The 22,081-nt window shown below is 41.4% G+C and overlaps 2 protein-coding genes across 4 annotated transcripts in view; one reads left to right on the forward strand and one right to left on the reverse strand.

Annotated features, from left to right (window-relative positions):
* Window positions 1–5,233, forward strand: part of abl1 (c-abl oncogene 1, non-receptor tyrosine kinase) — a 91,184-nt gene extending 85,951 nt beyond the window's left edge. For 2 of the 3 annotated variants that reach the window (XM_061926877.1, XM_061926878.2), the window contains 4 exons: window positions 290–474; window positions 2,129–2,281; window positions 2,343–2,432; window positions 2,494–5,233. In XM_061926877.1, the coding sequence (XP_061782861.1) occupies window positions 290–474; window positions 2,129–2,281; window positions 2,343–2,432; window positions 2,494–4,286 (2,221 nt within the window). In that variant the 3' untranslated portion in view covers window positions 4,287–5,233. The remainder of the gene's footprint in view (window positions 1–289; window positions 475–2,128; window positions 2,282–2,342; window positions 2,433–2,493) is intronic. The other variant, XM_061926880.1, reaches the window with a different exon arrangement.
* Window positions 5,234–5,283: 50 nt separating this feature from the next.
* On the reverse strand, window positions 5,284–20,796 carry rab14l (RAB14, member RAS oncogene family, like). The gene is made up of 8 exons (XM_061926881.2): window positions 20,636–20,796; window positions 15,777–15,835; window positions 14,358–14,411; window positions 11,097–11,274; window positions 8,198–8,264; window positions 7,969–8,056; window positions 6,644–6,674; window positions 5,284–6,567 (listed from the first exon to the last, which is right to left on the reverse strand). Exons 2-8 carry the CDS (start codon window positions 15,826–15,828, stop codon window positions 6,390–6,392), a joined length of 648 nt encoding a protein of 215 aa, XP_061782865.1. The 5' UTR covers window positions 15,829–15,835; window positions 20,636–20,796; the 3' UTR covers window positions 5,284–6,389.
* Window positions 20,797–22,081: the final 1,285 nt, after the last annotated feature.

Genomic DNA, 22,081 nt, shown 5'->3' on the forward strand with positions numbered 1-22,081 from the left:
CAAAAGGCTAAAAAACGCTAAAAAAGCACAAAATATAGCAGTTAATACAGTAGCCTACAGTAGCCAATGGCAAAAAATGGTTGCCCTGCAGGCACACAATGGGTGGATGAAAAATGTCCGTACACTGAGACAAGGTTTGTACACCAACGCATATTTTTATTTGTTCTCTGGTCCGTAAATGGACAGGTTTGTACAAGAAAGGGAAGAAGAGGTTCGTAAATCAAACATGCAGAAATCACCATCTTAAAAGCCTGTCCCTCACTTTCACTTACTGTCTGTGCTGCTGCAGGGACCTGGCCGCCCGCAACTGCCTGGTGGGGGAGAACCACCTGGTGAAGGTGGCCGACTTTGGCCTGAGCAGGCTGATGACGGGGGACACCTACACGGCCCACGCTGGGGCCAAGTTCCCCATCAAGTGGACGGCTCCAGAGAGTCTGGCCTACAACAAGTTCTCCATCAAGTCTGACGTCTGGGGTAAGTATTGGGAATGATCCATATGGCCTCAAACCTGTATCACGATATATATTGCAGCCTCCTGTGAAAACAATATATATTATTATATATTTTGGGGTATTTACATAACCAAAAAATATTGTAATATTTATTGTGTAATATTATGATATATTTTGGGGTGTTTACATATCCAATAAAATATCGTAATATTTATTGTGTAATATTATGATATATTTTGGGGTATTTAAATACCCAATAAAATATCTTAACATTTATTGTGTAATATTATGATCTATGTTTGAGTATTTACATACCTAATAAAATATTGTAATATTTTTTATGTAATATTATGATATATGTTTGGGTATTTACATACCCAATAAAATATCGCAATATTTGTGTAATATTTTGATATATTTTGGGTATTTACATACCCAATAAAATTTCTTAATATTCGTTTATTTTATTATGATATATTTTGGGGTACCCAATAAAATATCGTAATATTTATTGTGTAATATGATATATTTTTGGGGTATACCGTATTTATATACTCAATAAAATATCTTAATATTTATGGTGTAATATTATGATACATGTTTGAGTATTTACATACCTAATAAAATATTGTAATATTTTTTATGTAATATTATGATATATGTTTGGGTATTTACATACCCAATAAAATATCGCAATATTTGTGTAATATTTTGATATATTTTGGGTATTTACATACCCAATAAAATTTCTTAATATTCCTTTATTTTATTATGATATATTTTGGGGTATTTACATACCCAATAAAATATCGTAATATTTATTGTGTAATATGATATATTTTTGGGGTATACCGTATTTATATACTCAATAAAATATCTTAATATTTATGGTGTAATATTATGATATATGTTTGGGTATTTACATACCCAGTATTTTGATATATTTTGGGGTATTTACGTACCCAATAAAATATTGTAATATTTATTGTGTGATATATTTTTGGGGGTATTTACTTACCCAATAAAATATTGCAATATTTGTGTAATATTTTTATATATTTTGGGGTACTTACATACCCAATATGATATTGTAACATTTGTGTAATATATTTTTTGGGGTATTTACTTACCCAATAAAATATCGCAATATTTGTGTAATATTTTGATATATTTTGGGGTATTTGAATACCCAATATAATATCTTAATATTTATTGTGTAAAATGATATTTTTTGGCGTATTTACATACCTAATAAAATATTGTAATATTTTTAATGTAATATTATGATATGTGTTTGGGTATTTACACACCCAATAAAATATTGCAATATTTTGATATATTTTGGTGTAATATGATATTTTTGGGGTTATTTACTTACCCAATAAAATATCGCAATATTTGTGTAATATTTTGATATATTTTGGTGTAATATGATATTTTTGGGGTTATTTACTTACCCAATAAAATATCGCAATATTTGTGTAATATTTTGATATATTTTGGGGTATTTCAATACCCAATATAATATCTTAATATTTATTGTGTAATATTATGATCTACTTTTACTGTGGAGGGACGTTAGCGAGCATGTGTTTGTTCTCTTGTCGCTGTCCAAATTTGTGAGAATGTGTCATCAACATGCATCATCACAATAGCAAAACTCTCCATCCGTGTAGCGTTCGGCGTGTTGCTGTGGGAGATCGCCACCTATGGGATGTCGCCGTACCCGGGCATCGACCTGTCCCAAGTGTACGAGCTGCTGGAGAAGGACTACCGCATGGACCGCCCCGAGGGATGCCCGGAGAAAGTCTACGAGCTGATGAGGGCCTGTGAGTCGGGAGCGAGACCAAACAGCCAGCTTCTCGTTCTAAAGACTTGTTCTTGCGGCAGGTTGGCAGTGGAACCCTTTAGAGCGACCGTCTTTTGCCGAAACCCACCAGGCCTTCGAGACCATGTTCCAGGAGTCCAGCATCTCAGACGGTTGGTGAAACTCTCCATGTCTTACTTTAATGTCGCTTCTTCACCTCACGTGTCTTTCCAGAGGTGGAAAAGGAGTTGGGGAAGAAAGGCAAGAAGGTGACGCTGGGCCCCATTCAGCAGGCCCCCGAGTTGCCCACCAAGACCAGGACCACCAAGTCCCTCCGCCTCCGGTGCAAAAACACGGACAACCGGGATGGAGATAGTCCAGGTGAAAGCTCCTCGCACCTTCGTGGTGATGTCACAGGGTTGTCACACGGATCCTCTGCCCCTTGTCCCTCAGACCCCCTGGACCAAGACGCCGCGGTGTCGTCCCCCATGCTGCCCAGGAAAGAGCGCCCCCTCCTGGACGGCAACCTGAACGAGGACGACCGCCTGCTGCCCAAAGACAAGGACAAGACCCGAGGCAGCGGCTTCCTGAGCCTCATCAAGAAGAAGAAGAAGAACGCGCCGGCTCCGCCCAAACGCAGCTCGTCTTTCCGAGAGATGGACATCCATGCCGACCGGCGGGGTGCGGACCCCCGGGATGGCGACTGCGTTAACAACGGCGGGACTTCGAACGTTAACGACGGCACCCACGCACTAGACTCCTCCAGGTTCCTGGGCAACAACGGGGCAGGGGGCATCACCAACGGAGCGCCCACCTACCCCGGGCCCTTGTTTCCCAGGAAGAAGGGGGCGCCCGCTGTGCCCGGACCTCTGGGCAAGGCAGAGGAAGAAGTCATGACGAACTCCAAACGCTTTTTCTGGTCGTCGAGTCTCCCCATCGGCTCGGACGGCACCGAGTGGCGATCGGTCACGCTGCCGCGGGACCCGGGGCATCGCCACTTTGACTCCGGGACCTTTGGCGGGAAACCGGCTCTCCCCCGCAAGAGGACCGGCGAGAAAGGGGACGCCGGCCCTCGGATGGGAACTCTCACCCCGCCGCCACGTCTGCCCAAAAAGACAGAGGAGACGGCGGATTTGTCCAAAGACGCTGAAAGTCCTGGATCCAGTCCCCAGGCGCTGACCCCCAAAGTGGTCAGGAGGCCGGCGCTGGCGGGACTGGAGAACTCCAAGACCAGCGCTCTGCACGCCGAGCTCCTCAAGCCCAGCGTCTTCCCAGCTTTGGGGGCCGCCGGGGACGAGTGTAGGGCCCGCAGAAACAAGCACACTGCGGACTCTGTCCGAGAGAGGGGGAAGTTCCAGAAACCCAAACCGGCTCCTCCTCCGCCGCCTGCCACCGCCAAAACAGGCAGGACCTCCCGCAGCCCCACCCAGGACCTCCCCTCCCCCTCATCAGAAAGCCGAGTTAAAGGCCTCCCGTCCGCCTCCGACCCCCAACCAGCCAGTGAGCAAGGGCGCTCGCCCCTCAGCGAGGCCCCCAAGAAGCTTCCCCTGGGCTGCAACTCCAAACCTCAACCGCTCAAGACCTCCACCTCGCTGAACAGCTCCCTGGGGGGCGAAGCGGGCCCGCCCACCGCCTTCATCCCCCTGGTGAACACCCGCCGCTCTCTCCGCAAGACGGCGCCGCGCCAGGCCTCGGAACGCACGCCCAACTCGGCGGTGACGCGCGAGATGGTGCTGGAGGGCGCCGAGCGGCTCCGCGCCGCCATCGGCCGCAACTCGGAGCAGACGGGCAGCCACAGCGCCGTGCTGGAGGCCGGCAAGAACCTGTCCAAGTACTGCGTGAGCTACGTGGACTCCATCCAGCAGATGAGGAACAAGTTCGCCTTCCGCGAGGCCATCAACAAGCTGGAGGGCAGCCTGCGCGAGCTGCAGATCTGCCCCGCCGCCTCCGGGGGCGCCAACGCGCAGCAGGACTTCAGTAAGCTGCTGTCCTCCCTTAAAGAGATCAGCGACATCGTTCAGAGGTAGCGTAGTTCTCTCCTCGTTAATGAACTGAACCGGGGGAGGGGAAGCCGGGGGGGGCATTAACTCTGCTTCCTGTCAGGGTCCTGTTGGCGAGCCCGGGCTGACGATCCCAACGGACGGAAGCCGAGGAACGTGCAAGTTAGACCAAACTATGAACGAGCAACGTGCTCGACGTCACGCTTGAAAGGAAGGTGCCCGATTTTTTTCCCTCATTTTGGTTGCGTTCACATTTGTGGGTCAGTTGAAAAAAAGTGTGTTTTTGTCATGTGACCAAGCGGACGACAAGCCTCGTTTCATGAAGTGTCGGTCCGCCCGTTTGGTGCACCATAGTTCATTTTAAGAAAACATGACAAATGTGAACGCACCTGAAGTTAAAAAAACGTGCCTTTTAATTCATAGTTCCATTTTCATCAGTTTGTGCACTCGTTAAGTATTTTCTATGTTCTGTGTGAATGTGTTGATTTTTTCCCAATGTGGTCGTTGCAGTAATTGCGACCACTTTGCCATACATACCCAAACGAGAGCAGGTAAGTTTGTGTGCCTTAAAGACTTCTCCCCCACCCCATACCAAAAAAAAAAAAATCCCCAATATTTACTAGGGAGGGACCATAAAGACCTTTTTTTGTACATGCCATTTGATAAAAAGCCATCAGTAGCAGCTTGAAGAGATGACAGACTGAAAGTGTTGCAAGCAAATGTCTCCTTGGGGAAACACTGGACTGAATGTTTGATGGATCTGTCACTTGCTGTTTTCAAATCTACAAGTGTGTGTGTGTGTGTGTGAGATTGTGAAGCCAGAGGACTCCAAAACCACAATTTGGATGTGGTATTGTCACTTTTTTGTCCCCATTCTGCCACCATGCCACTACTCCTCATCCTCTTTGTAAATAGGTTTTCTCATCCTTTCTTTAGCCTCGTGCAATTGTTGTTGCAATAAAATTACAAACAAATAGTGCTTTTACTGTATTTGTTGCTCAAAACAGCAGACCGGACATCAACAACAGGTTATGTATAATTTATTTCTTCTTTTCTTTCTGTCTAGACGACTTTTTTTGTTGTCATTTTTAAAATCAAACATTTTAAAATCATATACACGCAAAAAAAAAAAAAAATGCATTTAAATGTTAGCACAGCTCCCGTTTCTTCCCCCCTTTATACATATGTACGTGGTTTTTCTTTCTGGACAGACACAAAAAAAACGGGGAGTGGTCACTCAAGACAGCAAAAGGGTGGGTGGGGTGGGGAGGAAGACCCCTATCAGCTTGTCCACCAGCAAAGAGTTAAGACAGCGATGCAGGAATCCTCCCCATGTACAGGTGGGAGGGGAAAACAAACATAAATACAAGTTTTGCACATGTTGGAAATCAGTTCAGTAGTGTGTGGATATGGAAGGTGGGATTACTGAGGGATGTGTCCTTTGCATAAATCTATTAATAGAAACTATGTTACAGAATGCAGTGAATTACAGGCAACCCACTACGAGCACATCAACTGTACACGGCCAGCGAATAACAATGAGCGATATTTATATTTACAGCTGTCCAAACCAGGGGGAAATGTTTAAAAAGGGGGCGGGGCATGCGGCTTAGTGCACGATCATGATACAAGACGGCCGTTTTACGTTTCAACATGTGAGGAGTCGAGCTCATGCTGCTTTTGGAGGAACTGACCCGAATATAAGACGGCTCAAAAAGTCCAAATTGGGTGCGAGGAGCGTAATAATTATAATTATAAGGCAACAAACAACGGTGCTTGTGATATGACTGAATAATGTTTAAAAACTAAAATATATATATAAAGATGTCATTTTTAATTTAAGTCTTTACAGTATTCCTTCCACAAGGGACAATTCCTGCTTCTGCTGTTTTATTCTTACAGGAACGTAAGAAGTAGTCTTTTCGACGCTATAAAAGTTTAAAAACAAATGTAATTAATGTGCGGTCTAATGGACAAAAGGGAGATGGCGGGTGCAAGGGGAGCAAACAAAAAAGGGGAAGTATTAAGAGGAAGGAGAAATGTCATCCATCTCTCCTCATGATGATGATGATGATGATGAGCGAGGTCAGACAAAAAAAGGGCCAGAGAGGGGATGTCCTTGCTTGGTCATTAGCAGCCACAGCCTTCCCTCTGAGGCTGCGGTTCGCTGGTTAACCGCCCGCCTTGAGGGGCCGACGGCTTGTGTTGGACGCCCGACTCGGCGGCGTTCAAGTCCAGGCTGCCGTCCTGGATGTTCTGGTAGATCTTCTTGGCCGCCTCCAGGAAGGCGTCCTCCACATTCTCGCCTCTAAATATTGAGCGGACAAACGGCGTGAGTGAACGTAAAGAGAGACCACTGGAATGTTGAGGAGGCGCACACTTACGTTTTTGCACTGGCCTCCAGGAAAAGCAGACCTGAGGAGCATCAGACACAGTTAGTGCACATACTCCTTACAGTTTGCAGTAAAGATGTCCAATAATATCGGACTGCCAACATTATAGGCCGATAAATGCTTTAAAATGTAATATCGTAAATTATCTGTATCGGTTTCAAAAAGTAACATTTATGACTTTTTAAAACGCCGCTGTACGTAGTGGTACACGGACGTAGGGAAAAGTACAGAGCGCCAATAAACCTTAAAGGCACTGCCTTTGCGTGTCGGCCCAATCACATACTATCTACGGCTTTTCATACACTAGTGAATGCAAGGCATACTTGGTCAACAGCCATACAGGTCACACTGAGGGTGGCCGTATAAACAACTTTAACACTGTTACAAATATGCGCCACACTGTGAACCCACACCAAACAAGGATGACAAACATTTCGGGAGAACATACGCACCGTAACACAACAAACACAACAGAACAAATACCCAGAAGCCCTTGCAACACTAACTCTTCTGGGACGCTACAATATACACCCCCGCTACTTCAATAATAAATATGGCAGTGCCATGTTGGCATTTTTTTTTCCCATAACTTGAGTTGATTTATTTTGGAAAACCTTGTTACATTGTTTAATGCATCCAGCGGGGCATCACAACAAAATTAGGCATGATAATGTGTTAACTCCACGACTGTATATATCGGTATTGGTTGATATCGGAATCGGTAATTAAGAGTTGGACAATATCGGAAAAAAGCCATTATCGGACATCTCTAGTTTGCAGCTTCTAAATCCAATTAATTGGACTGTTTTCCACCCCGGTTCGATTCATGTCCACACTAACAGCAAACCATGTGACTTTGCTCTTCTCTTATTGGCTGCAAGAATGTAAACAGGAAGAAGGTTTGCCGCACGGACTAGTGAGTGCATCACACCAGAAGATGTATTAAGTAACTTTCATCTGCAGCATGCTTTATACTTTTTTTTTTTTCTTTTTTTTTTACAATGTCTGCTGAAAAGATTCTAGCCCTTTGACTCTCATAAAAAAACAGTTTAGAACAGGTTTGTTGTATTGTTATTCTCAAACTGTGGCACATTAGCTCCATCTAGTGGTAGGCGAGAACACTTAAATAAAAAGGTGAAGTAATGGTAGGAACACACATTTATTATCCAGATATGTTCCTCACCACAAGCCAAAATGACCAGTGAGCATATGTTGAGGCATAAAACGTAAAGGTAGCTTGATGTAGTAAACAATAACCTTCTCTTTCTTACATCAAGCAATGAACATTTTTATAAGCCAAGCCAGCTCAAACTCACCATTCTCCTCTGCAAACTGTTTGGCTTCCTCGTACGTGACGTCTCGCTGGGCTTCCAGGTCGGCTTTGTTTCCTATGAGAATGATGACCTGTGGATGAGCGCAGACAAGGAATGAGTCCCTACTATAAATGATGCCTTTCTTCCTATGGCTGCTCTCAGGTCAGCTGGGATGATGCTGACGTTCTTTACATAGGCTAAACAATATCAAACAGTCTGCGTTTGAACTCACAGTATTGGGATTGGTGAGGTTTCTGGCGTCGGTCAACCAGCTGCTGAGGTGGTTGTATGTGCTTCTCCTGAGTGAGAGCACACAAACGTTTCCATGACGACAGGCTACACTTTTTTAATCCTGGCCAGACAAGCTTCTCTTGTTTATGTTGCAAGGCACTGCCGTTACATGCAGTATCACCACAATACATCTTCTCAACTCTTATGACTAGAATGAAACCTGGGTGGACTTTAGAGTAGTCAGTGTACAGATTGTATGATAATAGATCAGTGCTAGGCAAATATTTTGACTTGGGGGCCACATTGAGAGAAAAAATGTGTTTGGGGGGGCCTGTGTGTGTAAAATGATATGTACACATTTAGCTGTACAAATCTGCTGTACAGTATGTGTGTTTGGTCCCTTTTTTCAGAAACACTAATACCAAAAGTCACAATGTCCAATAGTTCTAAAAAAGTTATGACAGACCACCTCAAAAAAACGGAATTGAATTTTACGTTTTTTTTTACTGAATGTACATTAAAATAAAGAAAGTAGGATTTACAATATTAACTATGAACAATAAAACACTGAATATTAACAACAAATGAGCATAGCTCCTCTTTCTTCTCAGACCAGATCCTCGATAGTTGTGTATCTTTTACAATCAAGCAAAACACAACAAAAATGTAACAAACGGCAAAATATGAATGCAAAGTGTAGTATACGCCTACAATATAATATCACGTAAAAATCTGCTTCTGCATCTGTTTCTGACACATGTGTTTCGGGCTCGCTGCTCTGAAAACAAACCCCGCCCACTCTGCTTTGTTCCTGGTCTGAGCTGCTGTGACGTAGATTACTGTAATAACTCCTATAACGCCCAAAAGCGCAGATTTCAACCATTGAAATACTTTCTATAGTCATTATGCATAATGCACATCATAATGGTGTCAACAGTTTTGATGTTAAAGGTCTAAAAAAAAATTATGTAGAACGTTCGGCGGGCCGGATTGAAAATCTTAATGGGCCCCAGGTCTGGTATAGATGTACTGTTAGTGTCTAAAAGCTTAGCAACACAAGTGAGTAGCAAGATAATTGTCTTATATACAGTCAAGTGCGGTGGTGGTAGTTTGGTCTGGGGCTACACGAGTGCTGCCTGCACTGGGGAAGCAGGGGTTCAATGCCAACATGCAATGTGACATTCTGAATCAGAAACAGTGGTTTTTCCAACATGATAGACGGGAGCCCCAAATACACATCCACCTTCTTGATGGAAGAACCAAGCCAGTGGCTCCTCAAGACCTCAACCCCATTAAGCAGCTGTGAGGCATCCTCAAGTGAAAGGAAAGAAATTAAAAATAAAAAAAAGAAGTTAGGATATTAACCTCTTAAGGCCCAAGCTGTTTGTTTACATGCTTTTTTTATTTCTCTTTGCTATTTGGTCTTATTGGACCCTAATTAGAATAAAAACTAAGAATCATCTTTTGATATGATGTACTTAGTCCATAAGTAACAAATGTGTACTTCATGTTTAGTGACATGCTAATTCTTATTTTTACACTTCCCTCCCCCAAATTCCATTGTATGTTATACTCTTCTGACACCACCAGATGGCAGTATAAGTGTCCACATAAGTGGCCATAAGACCCCAATTCAGTAGTGTACACGATTTTGGAAATAAGAGCTAAAAGGTGCTGTCCACACATATGGCCACTAAGCCTTTAGAGGAAAGGAAGGACAGACAGGCGGAAGGAAAATAGGAAAGGAGGAAGCGACTTGTCCAGATTGTACACCGCCTTCCGCCTGAATGCAGCTGGGATAGGCTCTAGCAACCCCAAGAGGGACAAGCGTTAGGAAGAAAGTAAGGAAAGTCACGAATAAGGAAGTTAGGAAATAAAAAGGACGTATGGAAGAAAGTTAGGAAACAAGAAAGGGGAGAAGGAAGTTGGGAATGAAGAAAGATATGAAAGAAGGAAGGAGGAGAGAAAGCTAGGAAAGAAGGACGAAAGAAAGTTGGGGGAAAAATGAAGGAAGGAAAGAAAAAAGGAAATACAATAGGAAGAAATTAGGAAAGAAGGAAGGAAGTTAGGAAAGAAGTAAAGTTAGGAAAGACGGATGGAATGAAGGAAGTTAGGAAATAAAAAGGAAGGATGGACAGAATGAAAGAAGAAATGGGAGAAGGAAGTTGGTAATGAAGAAAGGTATGAAAGAAGGAAGAAAAAGCAAGCCAGGAAAGAAAGTTGGGGAAAAATGAAGGAAGGAAAGAAAGGAAATACAATAGGAAGAAAATACAATTGGAAATTAGGAAAGGACTGAATGAATGAAGGAAGAAAATGATTGTAACATCCAGCATCTCCACTGGTGATGTCATCACGATGACTGTGCCAACAACCTGACCTCCATGCCCAAGAGTACTAAGGCAGTGCTAGATACCAATAGTGCTCACACCAAGGACGGGGAAGTTGACTCCCTTGTGTTGCCAGCTGTACAGACAATAAAAGTAAATCTATCCTGCTGCACAAGCTGTACCCTGACTACTCTAAAGTGTATCATTACTGTGGCCTGTTTTCTTTAGAGGAAATAGAGCGACACATGAGAAGTGGTTATTGGACCTTCCACTGCCATCATGTCATGATTATCAGCGTTGGCTTGGCATGAGTGAAGCATTCTTCCTTGTGCTTCCATTAGCCAGCAGCTGTGGGCAGTCGCTTTTAACGGCCGTGTAAACAAAGTGTGTTGGTTTTGTCTGAGTTAAGTGCGTTTGGGGGACTTTAGTGGAGTCGGTCGGGTGTGGTGTGCCGAGACATTCTTCACGCTGGTGTTTATTGAGCTGATAACCATCTCACACTTTGGCTAAGAAAACCTGACGCATCTGTTCCGAGTCCTATGACTTTTATTTGAAATAGAAAGTCATACACACCTAGTGATGTCGTACACCATCAGCGCCCCCGCCGCTCCACGGTAGTACGAGCGGGTCACGGCCCGGAAGCGCTCTTGTCCGGCCGTGTCCCAGATCTGAAGCTTGATCTTCTGGCCGCTCACCTCGATTATCCTCGTGCCGAACTCTACGCCGATCGTGTGGGGGCAGTCTGCCATGACTGCGGAGAAGAAGACGACGTTAGTGAAGTTAGCATTAGGCTCATGTCAGTTCCTCCAAGAACTGGCGTGCTTTTTGTGTTTGATTGATTGAAACTTTTATTAGTAGATTGCACAGTACAGTACATATTCTGTACAATTGACCACTAAATGGTAACACCCGAATAAGTTTTTCAACTTGTTTAAGTCGGGGTCCAAGTAAATCAATTCGTGGTAATTGATTGTTGCGGCCTAATAAGATGCCTGAATTCAGACGTTTAGAGGCTACGTGATCTCCCACACATAGTCTGCAGTCTACCATGAACAGTGAAAACCGGGATTCATCCGTAAAAAGAACACATCTCCAACGTGCCAAAACGCCATCGAATGTGCGCATTTTCCCACTCAAGTCGGTTACAACGATGATGAACTGCAGTCAGGTTGAGACCCAAGCTTCCCTGAGACGGTTTGTTCAGAAATTCTTTGGTTATGTAAACCAACTGTCGCAGCAGCTGTCCGGGTGGCTGGTCTCAGACGATGATGGAGGTGCACCTTCAGGATTTGAAGGTCCTGAGCCAGTGTGGTTACACATGGTCTGTGACTGTGACTGTGCAAATTCTCTGAAACGCCTTTGGAGACGGCTTATGGTAGAGAAATGAACATTCAATTCACAGGCAACAGCTCAGGTGGACATTCCTGCAGTCAGCATGCCGACGGCACACTCCCTCAAAACTTGCGACATTTGTGGCTGTGTGATAAAACTACAAATTTCAGAGTGGTCTATTAAGGTGGGCAGTCTAAGGCACACCTGTGCAATAATGCAATAATCAGCATTATGATATGCCACACCTGTGAGGTGGGATGGATTATATTGGCATAGAAGTGCTCACTAACACCAATTTAGACAGATTTGTGAACAATATTTGAGAAAATTAGGTCTTTTGTGTATATAGTTTTAGATCTTTGAGTTCAACGTGTGAAAAATGGGAGCAAAAACATAAGTGGTGCGTTTATATTTTTGGTCAGTGTAAGCATTGCAAATAACAATCTGCTTTTAATCGTCGTACCCTGGGTAAACAAAGGTTAGATAATACATAAGTACTGTATTTTTCGGATTATAAGTCGCTCCGGAGTATAGGTCGCACCGGCCGAAAATGCATAATAAAGAAGGAAAAAAACATATATAAGTCGCACTGGAGTATAAGTCGCATTTTTTGGGGAAATGTATTTGATAAAAGCCAACACCAAGAATAGACATTTGAAAGGCAATTTAAAATAAATAAAGAATAGTGAACAACAGGCTGAATAAGTGTACGTTATATGAGGCATAAATAAGCAACTGAGAACGTGCCTGGTATGTTAACGTAACATATTATGATAAGAGTCATTCAAATAACTATAACATATAGAACATGCGAGACGTTTACCAAACAATCTGTCACTCCTAATCGCTAAATCCCATGAAATCTTCTTCCTCGGTGTCGCTTCTAAACAACTCTGCCAACTCCGAAGGTATGCGCCGCTTCCTCTTGCCGTTTTCTGCTGCATATTTCACTTCGTCCAGCTTGTAATCTGCAGTATATGATTTCCTTTTCGGTGCCATTTTTGTTCAGCCCTTCTCAGTTTTTTTAAGTTACCGCCAATGTTGAAATGATCCATTTTTATAGCTACGGACGTAGTAGCAGGTAGCATCCCATGACCCACAATGCACTTCTGCCATGACCCGCCCCCGCCAAATTTTTATTGGTTGACGTGTGTGTGACGATTGCTGACATTCGCCTCGTCTCTTACGGGAATGAGCTAAATAATATTATTTGATATTTTACGGTAATGTGTTAATAATTTCACACATAAGTCGCTCCGGAGTATAAGTCGCACCCCCGGCCAAACTATGAAAAAAAACTCACACTTATAATCCAAAAAATACGGTACATGTAAACTAGGAAGTAAGTGTTTGTACACTCACTAAACTGCATTACCCAGAAATCTTAGCACTGTGCAAGGACATTTTAGATGTCCAGAACCCTAACTGCAAAGATTGGCTCTCTTAAAAAGTTTGAAAACGTAAGCCCCTCGACACAAATCGCTGGAGACGTCGTTAATGACAGGACACACATAAAAGTCTGAAGAACCCATATCGGAAAACGAACGAGAAGTCGACCATATTGGTTTCCATAGGCTATTTTTAGGCCGGCAGCAAGGTTTATGGCAGACTGCAACAAACAAGTAGGACTGCAGAAAATATTATCAGTGTCTACCTTGCCCCCCATACAGGACTTATACCGGTCCAGGGTCCGGAAACAGGCAGGTAGCATCACACCCTGGTGACAAATTGTTTAAACTCCTCCCCTCCGGCAGACGTTACAAATCACTACGCCAAAACAACCTGTCGTAAGAACAGTTTCTTCCCACACGCTAGCAATCTGATGAACACTGTGAAATAACTCTGGAACTGTGAACGTACTAACTCATCTTTTTGCTTTGCTCTATTCACCACTGCCCTATTAATTAACCTTCACATATTAGTTATTTAACTACTTGTACATATCTTTTGTTAATATTTATTGTTTACATTGAACAAATAAGAGCATAGTCTAGCAAGTCAAATTCCTTGCTGATTCTGATAAGTAAGTATTAGCTGTGTGGGCACTGTTTGATCAGTAAGGAGTTAATATATTGTTACATGTTCTTACTGATACGTCTACACGAGAAACAGACATTTGTTTTGTTGAGAGCGCCGCTCTGAGACAAATCCAATTGACCAAAATTAAACTGATCAGCTAAAATATGCGGGGAAGTCACAGGCATTAAAACAAAGTTATAATTTGTGGGTATTAGTGGAATTTGCGTAAATTGGCACGATCGCGTCATTGCAAATTCCCGACGGGAGTGTCGTGTAAGCACGCAGCAGGTGCGTTGAATTAAAGTATCGCTGTCAAAAGGAGGATGCCATGGCACAGGATTGCAGCATCTGGCGCCTTAATAGCGCCATTGAGCACCACGCGGCTTGAATAGAGGCGGCTGACGCACAGAAAAATAGTCTCTCGCTGCCGACTTCCGCCGCCGCGCGTGGATGAAAAGAGACAGGAGCGGTGCGAGCACTTACATTTCTTTTCTGTGAATTGGTGCAGCAAACATGACTTCCCTACACCCATGTCCCCTGTGAAGAGAGAGAGAGAGAAAGATGTCCTTAAATACACAGACAATAACAAACCTAGCAACCACAGTCAGAGGCGGATGCAGGGCACATGTCCTTAGAACGGGGGTCAGCAACCCGCGGCTCTTTAGTGCCGCCCTAGTGGCTCCCTGGAGCATTTTTTAAAAAAGATTGCAAATGGAAAAAGATGGGGGGAAAATATGTTTTGTTGTCTGACATGACACAAACGTTCCCAATTGTTAGAAAGCCCACTGTTTAATATATTTGTGGGTATGCTTCACTGATGAGAGTATTTGGTGAACATCGTTTTGCCCTACAAATTTCAGCGGTTCTTGAACTCACCATAGTGTGGACTGTGACGCAACAGTTTGTTTACATGTAAAATCTTCCACTCCTTCTTTGTCTCATTTTGTCCACCAAAAGTTTCATGCTGTGCGTGAATGCACAAAAGTGCGCTTTGTTGATGTTATTGACTTGTTGGTGTGCTAATCAGGCTTATTTGGTCAGTGCATGACAGCAAGCTAATCCATGCTACTTAGGCTAGCTGTATGTACATATTGCATCATTATGCCTAATTTTTAGGTATATTTGAGCTCATTTAATATCCTTTACTTTTATCATCTTTGTATATAATTTAGTTTTGCATGTCTCATGACACATTATCTGTATGTAATATTGGCTGCATTTCAGATAGCTGTTTGTGTGCCATGTTGTTCCAGACCACAGCAAACATTACCTAGCTTGCCAAAGATTGTAATAAATCTATTGGCGGTTTCCTTTAACTTGGACACACATCTACACCTTTGGCCATTAAAAGCCAGTAATTTCCAGGAGTTATCTCACCTTCTGAGTAGCCTCTGATTTACTAATGGTTTCTAATGTTGTAAAAACGTGTAGAATAAATATTAAATTTCAACATTTCTGTCAACAAAGATTTGCTTCAGCCTGCGACACAGTCATTTTGATAGTAGGCTAATATAGCTAATATAGACACTTACGTCATGTGTTGCTTTCATTATAAGACTTATATACAGCTTTTCATTTTTTTGCAGCTCCAGACAGATTATTTTTTTGTATTTTTGGTCCAATTTGGCTCTTTCAACGTTTTGGGTTGCCGACCCCTGCCTTAGGACCACCACTGACCACAATAATGTGTTACCATGTTGCTATGGATTGATATATGTATGCATATTCCTATGAAGGCACCAGCGAGCAAATGTGTTTACTTAAAAGGCCTCTGCCTAACAAGTCAGGCAAAGTGCTGCGTGATTTGAATATTAGGGGCACTTTATTAATGAGTTATACAAATAACGTAAAAAAGCAAGCAGGTTATATCAGACACGAGTGCACAATCTAGTCCACACTTACCAATAATGATGTATTTAAAAATGTAGGAATAGTTGTATGGTGCGGTGGCCATTGTGGCTCTGAAACAGAGAGAAAACATGTGCAATGTGTTAGCATGATGATTGCAATATGCGACCATTTCTTTTACGTTTGGCTCATTTGTAGCTCGGCAGCACAGTAGTTCCTGGAAGAGGAATTTGTGTTCGCTTAGTGAGCCGGCAGTGACGTAACCATAGGAAATGTGGTATGGGCATGACGACATGAACAAGCAAGCAGAGCTAAACACATTGCAAATCAGCGGGTCTGCCAGAAAATAAATAGGAGCAGAAAGGATCCTTATTGCTGCCAGCACTCAAGATACTCTGTAACAAAAAAGCAACTATCGACAAAACTACAGGAGATTTTTGAGAGAAAACGTAAATGCTCTTCTCAACTAGCAACAGGTGATGCTGTGGGCCACTCCCTTTTCTAAAAGCACTCACAAAAAGAAGAAGGTTGACTTGTAGTATTGGCTTTGCATGTGTTTTTACACCCTTTCTGCAAGTGCCTCTTGGCAAATTATGCAGATTTTATAATTACATCACCACCCCCCTCCAAACCACCACCATAAACAGATTGCAGTCTGCTTTGGACCTGGAAAAGATTAAGTAATGTTTTCATTGTTTTGAATGGGGAAAAACTGTCCCACAACAAATGTGTTCAAAGTTAGTAGTCATCATGTAAAAAGTACCACAAAGCGGCCCGCCTTTTTTTTCACTTACACTAAACAACAGTTAGAATGTACAAAAATGATTCTCAACAAAATGGGGAAAGTGTAACTTAAAACATTTGTATGCATGTACAACACTTAAAATCTGTAGTATATCAGTATGTAGAATCAAATTATGGAATGGATTTAGCAAAGTACCAATATGATCCAGTTTAAGAAACTGTTCAAACTCAAAGTGTTTACAAAGTACAAGTAAGAGGAATCCTGATAAACATCTTGAACCTCATCAAAAACATCTCACAATGTGACTTACAACTTGAACAACTGTTTATTATTGAAAACTTTATTATTTTATTTGCGTGTGTTACAAATTGAGCACAAAAAGTGAACTAACAAATGTGTTAGAAATTGCTATGAAATGGAAAAGAGGTACGATTAAATAAGCTCCGCTTCATCCGACTCCTTTTCGGAAACTGGAAATATGTGATGTGCCAAATTGTAACTGTATGCATGTTTGAACTAAAACCATAACCAAAGGGAATGCACCTTTAGCAAGCCTACTTCCTTAAAGTGCTACTGTAAATATGCTATGTTAACTTCTTTTTACACTTTTGATGGGCACTGCCAAGAATGTACAACAATGCATCTCAACAAAAGAGGAGAAATATAACCTTCGAGGAAAATCTAATTTAAAACATTTGTATGCTCGTACAACACTTAAAACCTTTAGCATATCTGTATGTGGAACTAAATTATGGAATGGATTAACCAAAGAAATAAAAAAAAGCAACAATATGATTCAGTTTAAGAGACTGTTCCAACTTCGAGTGTTCACAAAGTGCACAGAACAAGAATTATGATGAACATCTTGAACCCTTTTTTTTTTTATTGAGAAAAAATATTTATGTATTTAATATTTGTTTGCTTACTATGGTATATTATTTATTTGTTCACTGTTCTGTTACAGAGAACAAAGAAATTGGATAAAATTGCTATGTATAAAAAGCGGTAGGAGTAAATAAGCTCTGCTTCTTCCTACTCCTTTTCGGACGTGCTGTAACAAAACAACTCGAATTGTGTGTGATGCATTACATTGTATCATATGCATGTTCCAAATAAACTGAAACTGAACTGAACTGAACCGTTTGACCCAGGGACAGAACCATTGTTTTGGAACGGTTCCACTGTCAAAATTCATGCTTCAAGTAGTCTCAGTCTGCATATTTTAAGTCTGTAACAAGACGTAGAATTCCTGCATAACGTTTACGGCCTTTCTCCCCGCCCTCCTTTCTAGGCTGCCTGCCGTCACATGACCCTCATGTGGCATCTTATCCTCTGCGTGAGCGCATACTCCGATGTAACGTCCACTGGAGAGAAAATTAAATGTGATTAACTTGTTGTGATACTTAACCCCGTTCTACACTGTTTTTTGTGTGTGTGTTTTTAACGAGATGATAAAACCTGCTGGTGTCGCTTAAAGAGGGTGGTTTGTATGCATGTGACCAAATGACAGGGCTCAGCACTTCTTGTACTCCAGAGACATCCGTGCTGCTACTTCCCATTGTAGCAAGAGGATGCACTGTTGTAGAAAATCATGACAATCCACAATGTTAGGCCACACTTTTCAAATCATGTGACTCAGAACAAATGGGCATCATTTTAAAAAATGGGGAAAAAATTGGGGCATAATTCACAATATATAAAGACAGAACAATAAGATCATATGGACAGCCATAAGTGTTTACATTTTGCTTTATATTTATTAGATTACTTATTTTTTGTCTGGTTTTGTGTTTGTTTTGTATCATCCCGTGAGGTGTATATTACTTTTTTGTTCGGTTTGTACTTCATGAAGTTTTGCACTTGTTGTGTTTTTTGTTTATTTTTATTATATTTGGATGTATTTGTTTGGTTTGTATGATATCCATTAAGTAAGACTACATATTATATTGAAGGGGGCAGGAAAATGTAAGATTTTTCTTCATCCTGCTCCTTCTCAGGCATTTGTGTGTTTAGTTGCTGAGGTTTAATTGTCTATCGATCAAGGATGCACATCAATGAAGGAGATAAATAAAAAATGAAAATGAAATTAAATATTTGACAGTCTATTGACAGCATATCTGCTGCTTTGTAGAGGTGTACAGCTCTGGTAATGGGTACATTCGCACCCACCTGCACAAATGTACTTCAAAATGTAACAATCAAAATAAATATGACTTTTTTTTTGTTTACTAGGGCATGCATATATAATATGCATTAGTTTGACCATTTAAAATCAACGATAATAAAAAGGAGATGCTTGGAAATAGCATAAAAATGCCCCAAAAACTTGGAAAAACGCGATTCATAGCGTTACTTTTTGGTGTTACCATCATGAGCGTTCAGGTATATTTCTTTTATATTTTGATAAATCATCATAAATAGGTATTGATCAATCTTTAAGCTGTGTGTATTTGATTTCAGTTTGCTTTTGACATCTTATTTAGAATTGTAGTAACTTTTACAACCTTGTGTTGCGCTCATGATGGCGTAACCAAACTAGATTATTTTGAATATTTATTCCCTTTTTTACATTTAGTACATTTAAATATACTGTGTTTTATGCTTTTTTCTTTATGGAACACGTACTATACATATAATACAATAAAGTCCCATATAAAATTATGTTTCTAGCTATACTTTAATTTTGCCTTTGAAAGTAACACTCCAATGTCCATTAGTGGAGCTGTACACAGACAAACGTCATCGTACTCCAAATTTGACCTTTTTTTGTTGTCGTTTTCAGGGCATAATTCACATTATTTGACAGTCTATCTGCTGCTTTGTAGAGGCAGACAAAAGTCATCACACTCCAAAATGTGACACTTTTTTTGTTGTTTTGCTCGGCAAATCGGACTAACATCCATCCATTTTCTACCGCTTGTGCCTGTTTTGTCTCAAACGAGCCACAAAAAACTGCAGATTTACCATTTACAGATCTTACCAAGGCCGAGTGTATATATTTATTAGTGTTTGTTATCTCGATAAAAAGGCCCCGCAGATATGGCTAAGCCTACTTGACAGGCAAGTTGGAGGTGTTCTAACGAGCCATGGATGACAAAGTTCAACATAATTCCGATGATTTCTTGTACTCCAGAGACATCCGTGCTGCTACTTCCCATTGTGGCAAGAGGATGCACTGTTGTAGAAAATCATGACAATCCACAATGTTAGGCGACACTTTTCAAATCATGTGACTCAGAAGAAATGGGCATCATTTTTTTTTTTTAATTGAAAAAAATCGGGGCATAATTCACAATATTTGACAGTCTATTGACAGCATATCTGCTGCTTTGTAGAGGCAGACAAACGTCATCGTACTCCAAAATTTGACACTTTTTTGTTGTTTGGCTCGGCAAATCGGATTAACCTCCATCCATTTTCTACCGATTGTCCCTGTTTTGTCTCAAACGAGCCACAAAAAACTGCAGATTTGCCATTTACAGATCTTACCAAGGCCGAGTGTATATATTTATTAGTGTTTGTTATCTCGATAAAAAGGCCCCGCAGATACGGCTAAAGCCTACTTGACAGGCAAGTTGGAGGTGTTTTAATGCGCCACGGATGACAAAGTTCAACATATTTTCGACGATTTTGTGTGTTTGTATAAATTCGACAGGAACACGAGTCCCTTTATAAAACCACTTCAATTCTTATTTTTTTTATTTTACTTCTTGTGTCATTTAGTTTTACACCATATTTGTTTCCAGTACCGCACCTTAAATTGGAGTCTTTAACCTCGTTATATGCCAATATAATGACAATAAAGGCCATTCTATTCTATTTCTAACTGTAGCTTTAGCATGCTTCGGCTAACGTTAGCTTACCGGGCGTGGATTATTATAGGCTGTGATAGTGTCAGCCCATGTATTTAAGTCGTAAACGTAAATAAACTATCTTCGAGTTAGCGTAGTTTATTCCCAATTACATTAGTAGACAATATAATGTTTTGCGTGTCTGTACGAGACATGGACTTAGCATTGAGTTAGCCTCGTTAGCATCCCAATTAGCCCACTCTTTACACAAGCAACTCCGCCATTGCCGTACGGGCGTCTCGACGTTCCCGTCAGGGACTACCAGTTTTGTGTGGCGACCGTAAAAAAAAAAGGACTCGCCGACTGCATTTACTCACCAGTAATGAAGCTTAAGACGCTAATGTTGAGCTTTTCTGAGGAGGTTTTTGACGGGTTATCCTGGCTTCAAGTAGGACCTGCCTTATCCAAGATGGCGGCCGGCCGCACAGGGTTTCCTCCGCGGTGTACAATGGACCTGGACAAAGAGCATCTCTTACACGGAGACCACCTCACCTGGACAGGTAATACACCAGCCTAATATCTATATCTAGCTCACTAGCTGGTTATTTAGTTGCTACAGTAACACTGTACTAAAGTCTAAGGCAGGAATGTTCAAAGTGCGGCCCGGGGGCCATTTGCGGCCCGCGGCTATTTTTTTAAAGGCCTACAGCATAGTCCAAAAATACTATTAACTAAAAATAAAAAGGGGAACAAAAGAGAAACAGGTGAAATGTTAAGAGAAAAAGTTGCAATGTTTAACAGGTGTAAAAGAAAGTGCATCTCTATCCTCCTTCAAAACCGCACTAAAAGAACACCTCCAGTCAACTTTGATTGATTGATTGAAACGTGTGTATTAGTAGATTGCACAGTACAGTACATATTCCGTACAATTGACCACTAAATGGTAACACCCCAATAAGTTTTTCAACTTAAGTCGGGGTCCAATTTAATCAATGCATTTTTTTTTTAGCCTTTATTTAACCAAGTAAAATCCCACTGAGATCAAATATCTCTTTTCCAAGGGAGACCTGGCCAAGAGGGCAGCAGCAAAGTTACATTAAAAACAGTAAACAACACATAAAACATCAAATTTACAACATTAAAACTTGCTCACATAACACGTGCATAGAGACAAGGTAGACTGCAATCCTTTCACAGAAGCTTTAAACTCATTCAATGTAACAAGGGTTTGAAGTTGAATATTCGATTGTAGGTTATTCCAAGCCTTTGGTGCTGAAAACCTAAATGCTTTCTTGCCCAGTTCAGTTCTTACTTTGGGGACGACAAATTGCAGAACATTCGTTGAACGAAGATTGTGACTTCCTTGGTAACTACAACCCTAGACTAACACCCTCCCCCCACCACATCCCACCTCCCCGGATTGTAAATAATCAAATGTATATACTTGTTCTTATGCTTTCTGAGCTCACTATGTTCACTGCTCGCTGTACATATCCTTTATTTATTATCATTTTTATTGGATAGTAGTCTGTTTATTTCAATTGTTAGTTTTTTCTTTATTACCTGTTGTGTAATTTAATTTATTTTTACCCCATATTTGTTCCCACTACCGCACCTTAAATTGGAGTCCTTAATCTCGTTATATGCAAATATAATGACAATAAAGTCCATTCTATTCTATTCTATTCTATTCTATATCCTATGAAGTCAGACCTACACTGTTACAATGTCCATTTCTCAGATGATATAATTGTTGATGACCGAAGTATGCTGATAGCAACCCAACCTAACCCCCCCGCCCCAACCCCCTCCACATCCCACCC

The sequence above is a fragment of the Nerophis lumbriciformis genome, linkage group LG32 (assembly GCF_033978685.3).
Source record: "Nerophis lumbriciformis linkage group LG32, RoL_Nlum_v2.1, whole genome shotgun sequence".
NCBI lineage: Eukaryota > Metazoa > Chordata > Actinopteri > Syngnathiformes > Syngnathidae > Nerophis > Nerophis lumbriciformis.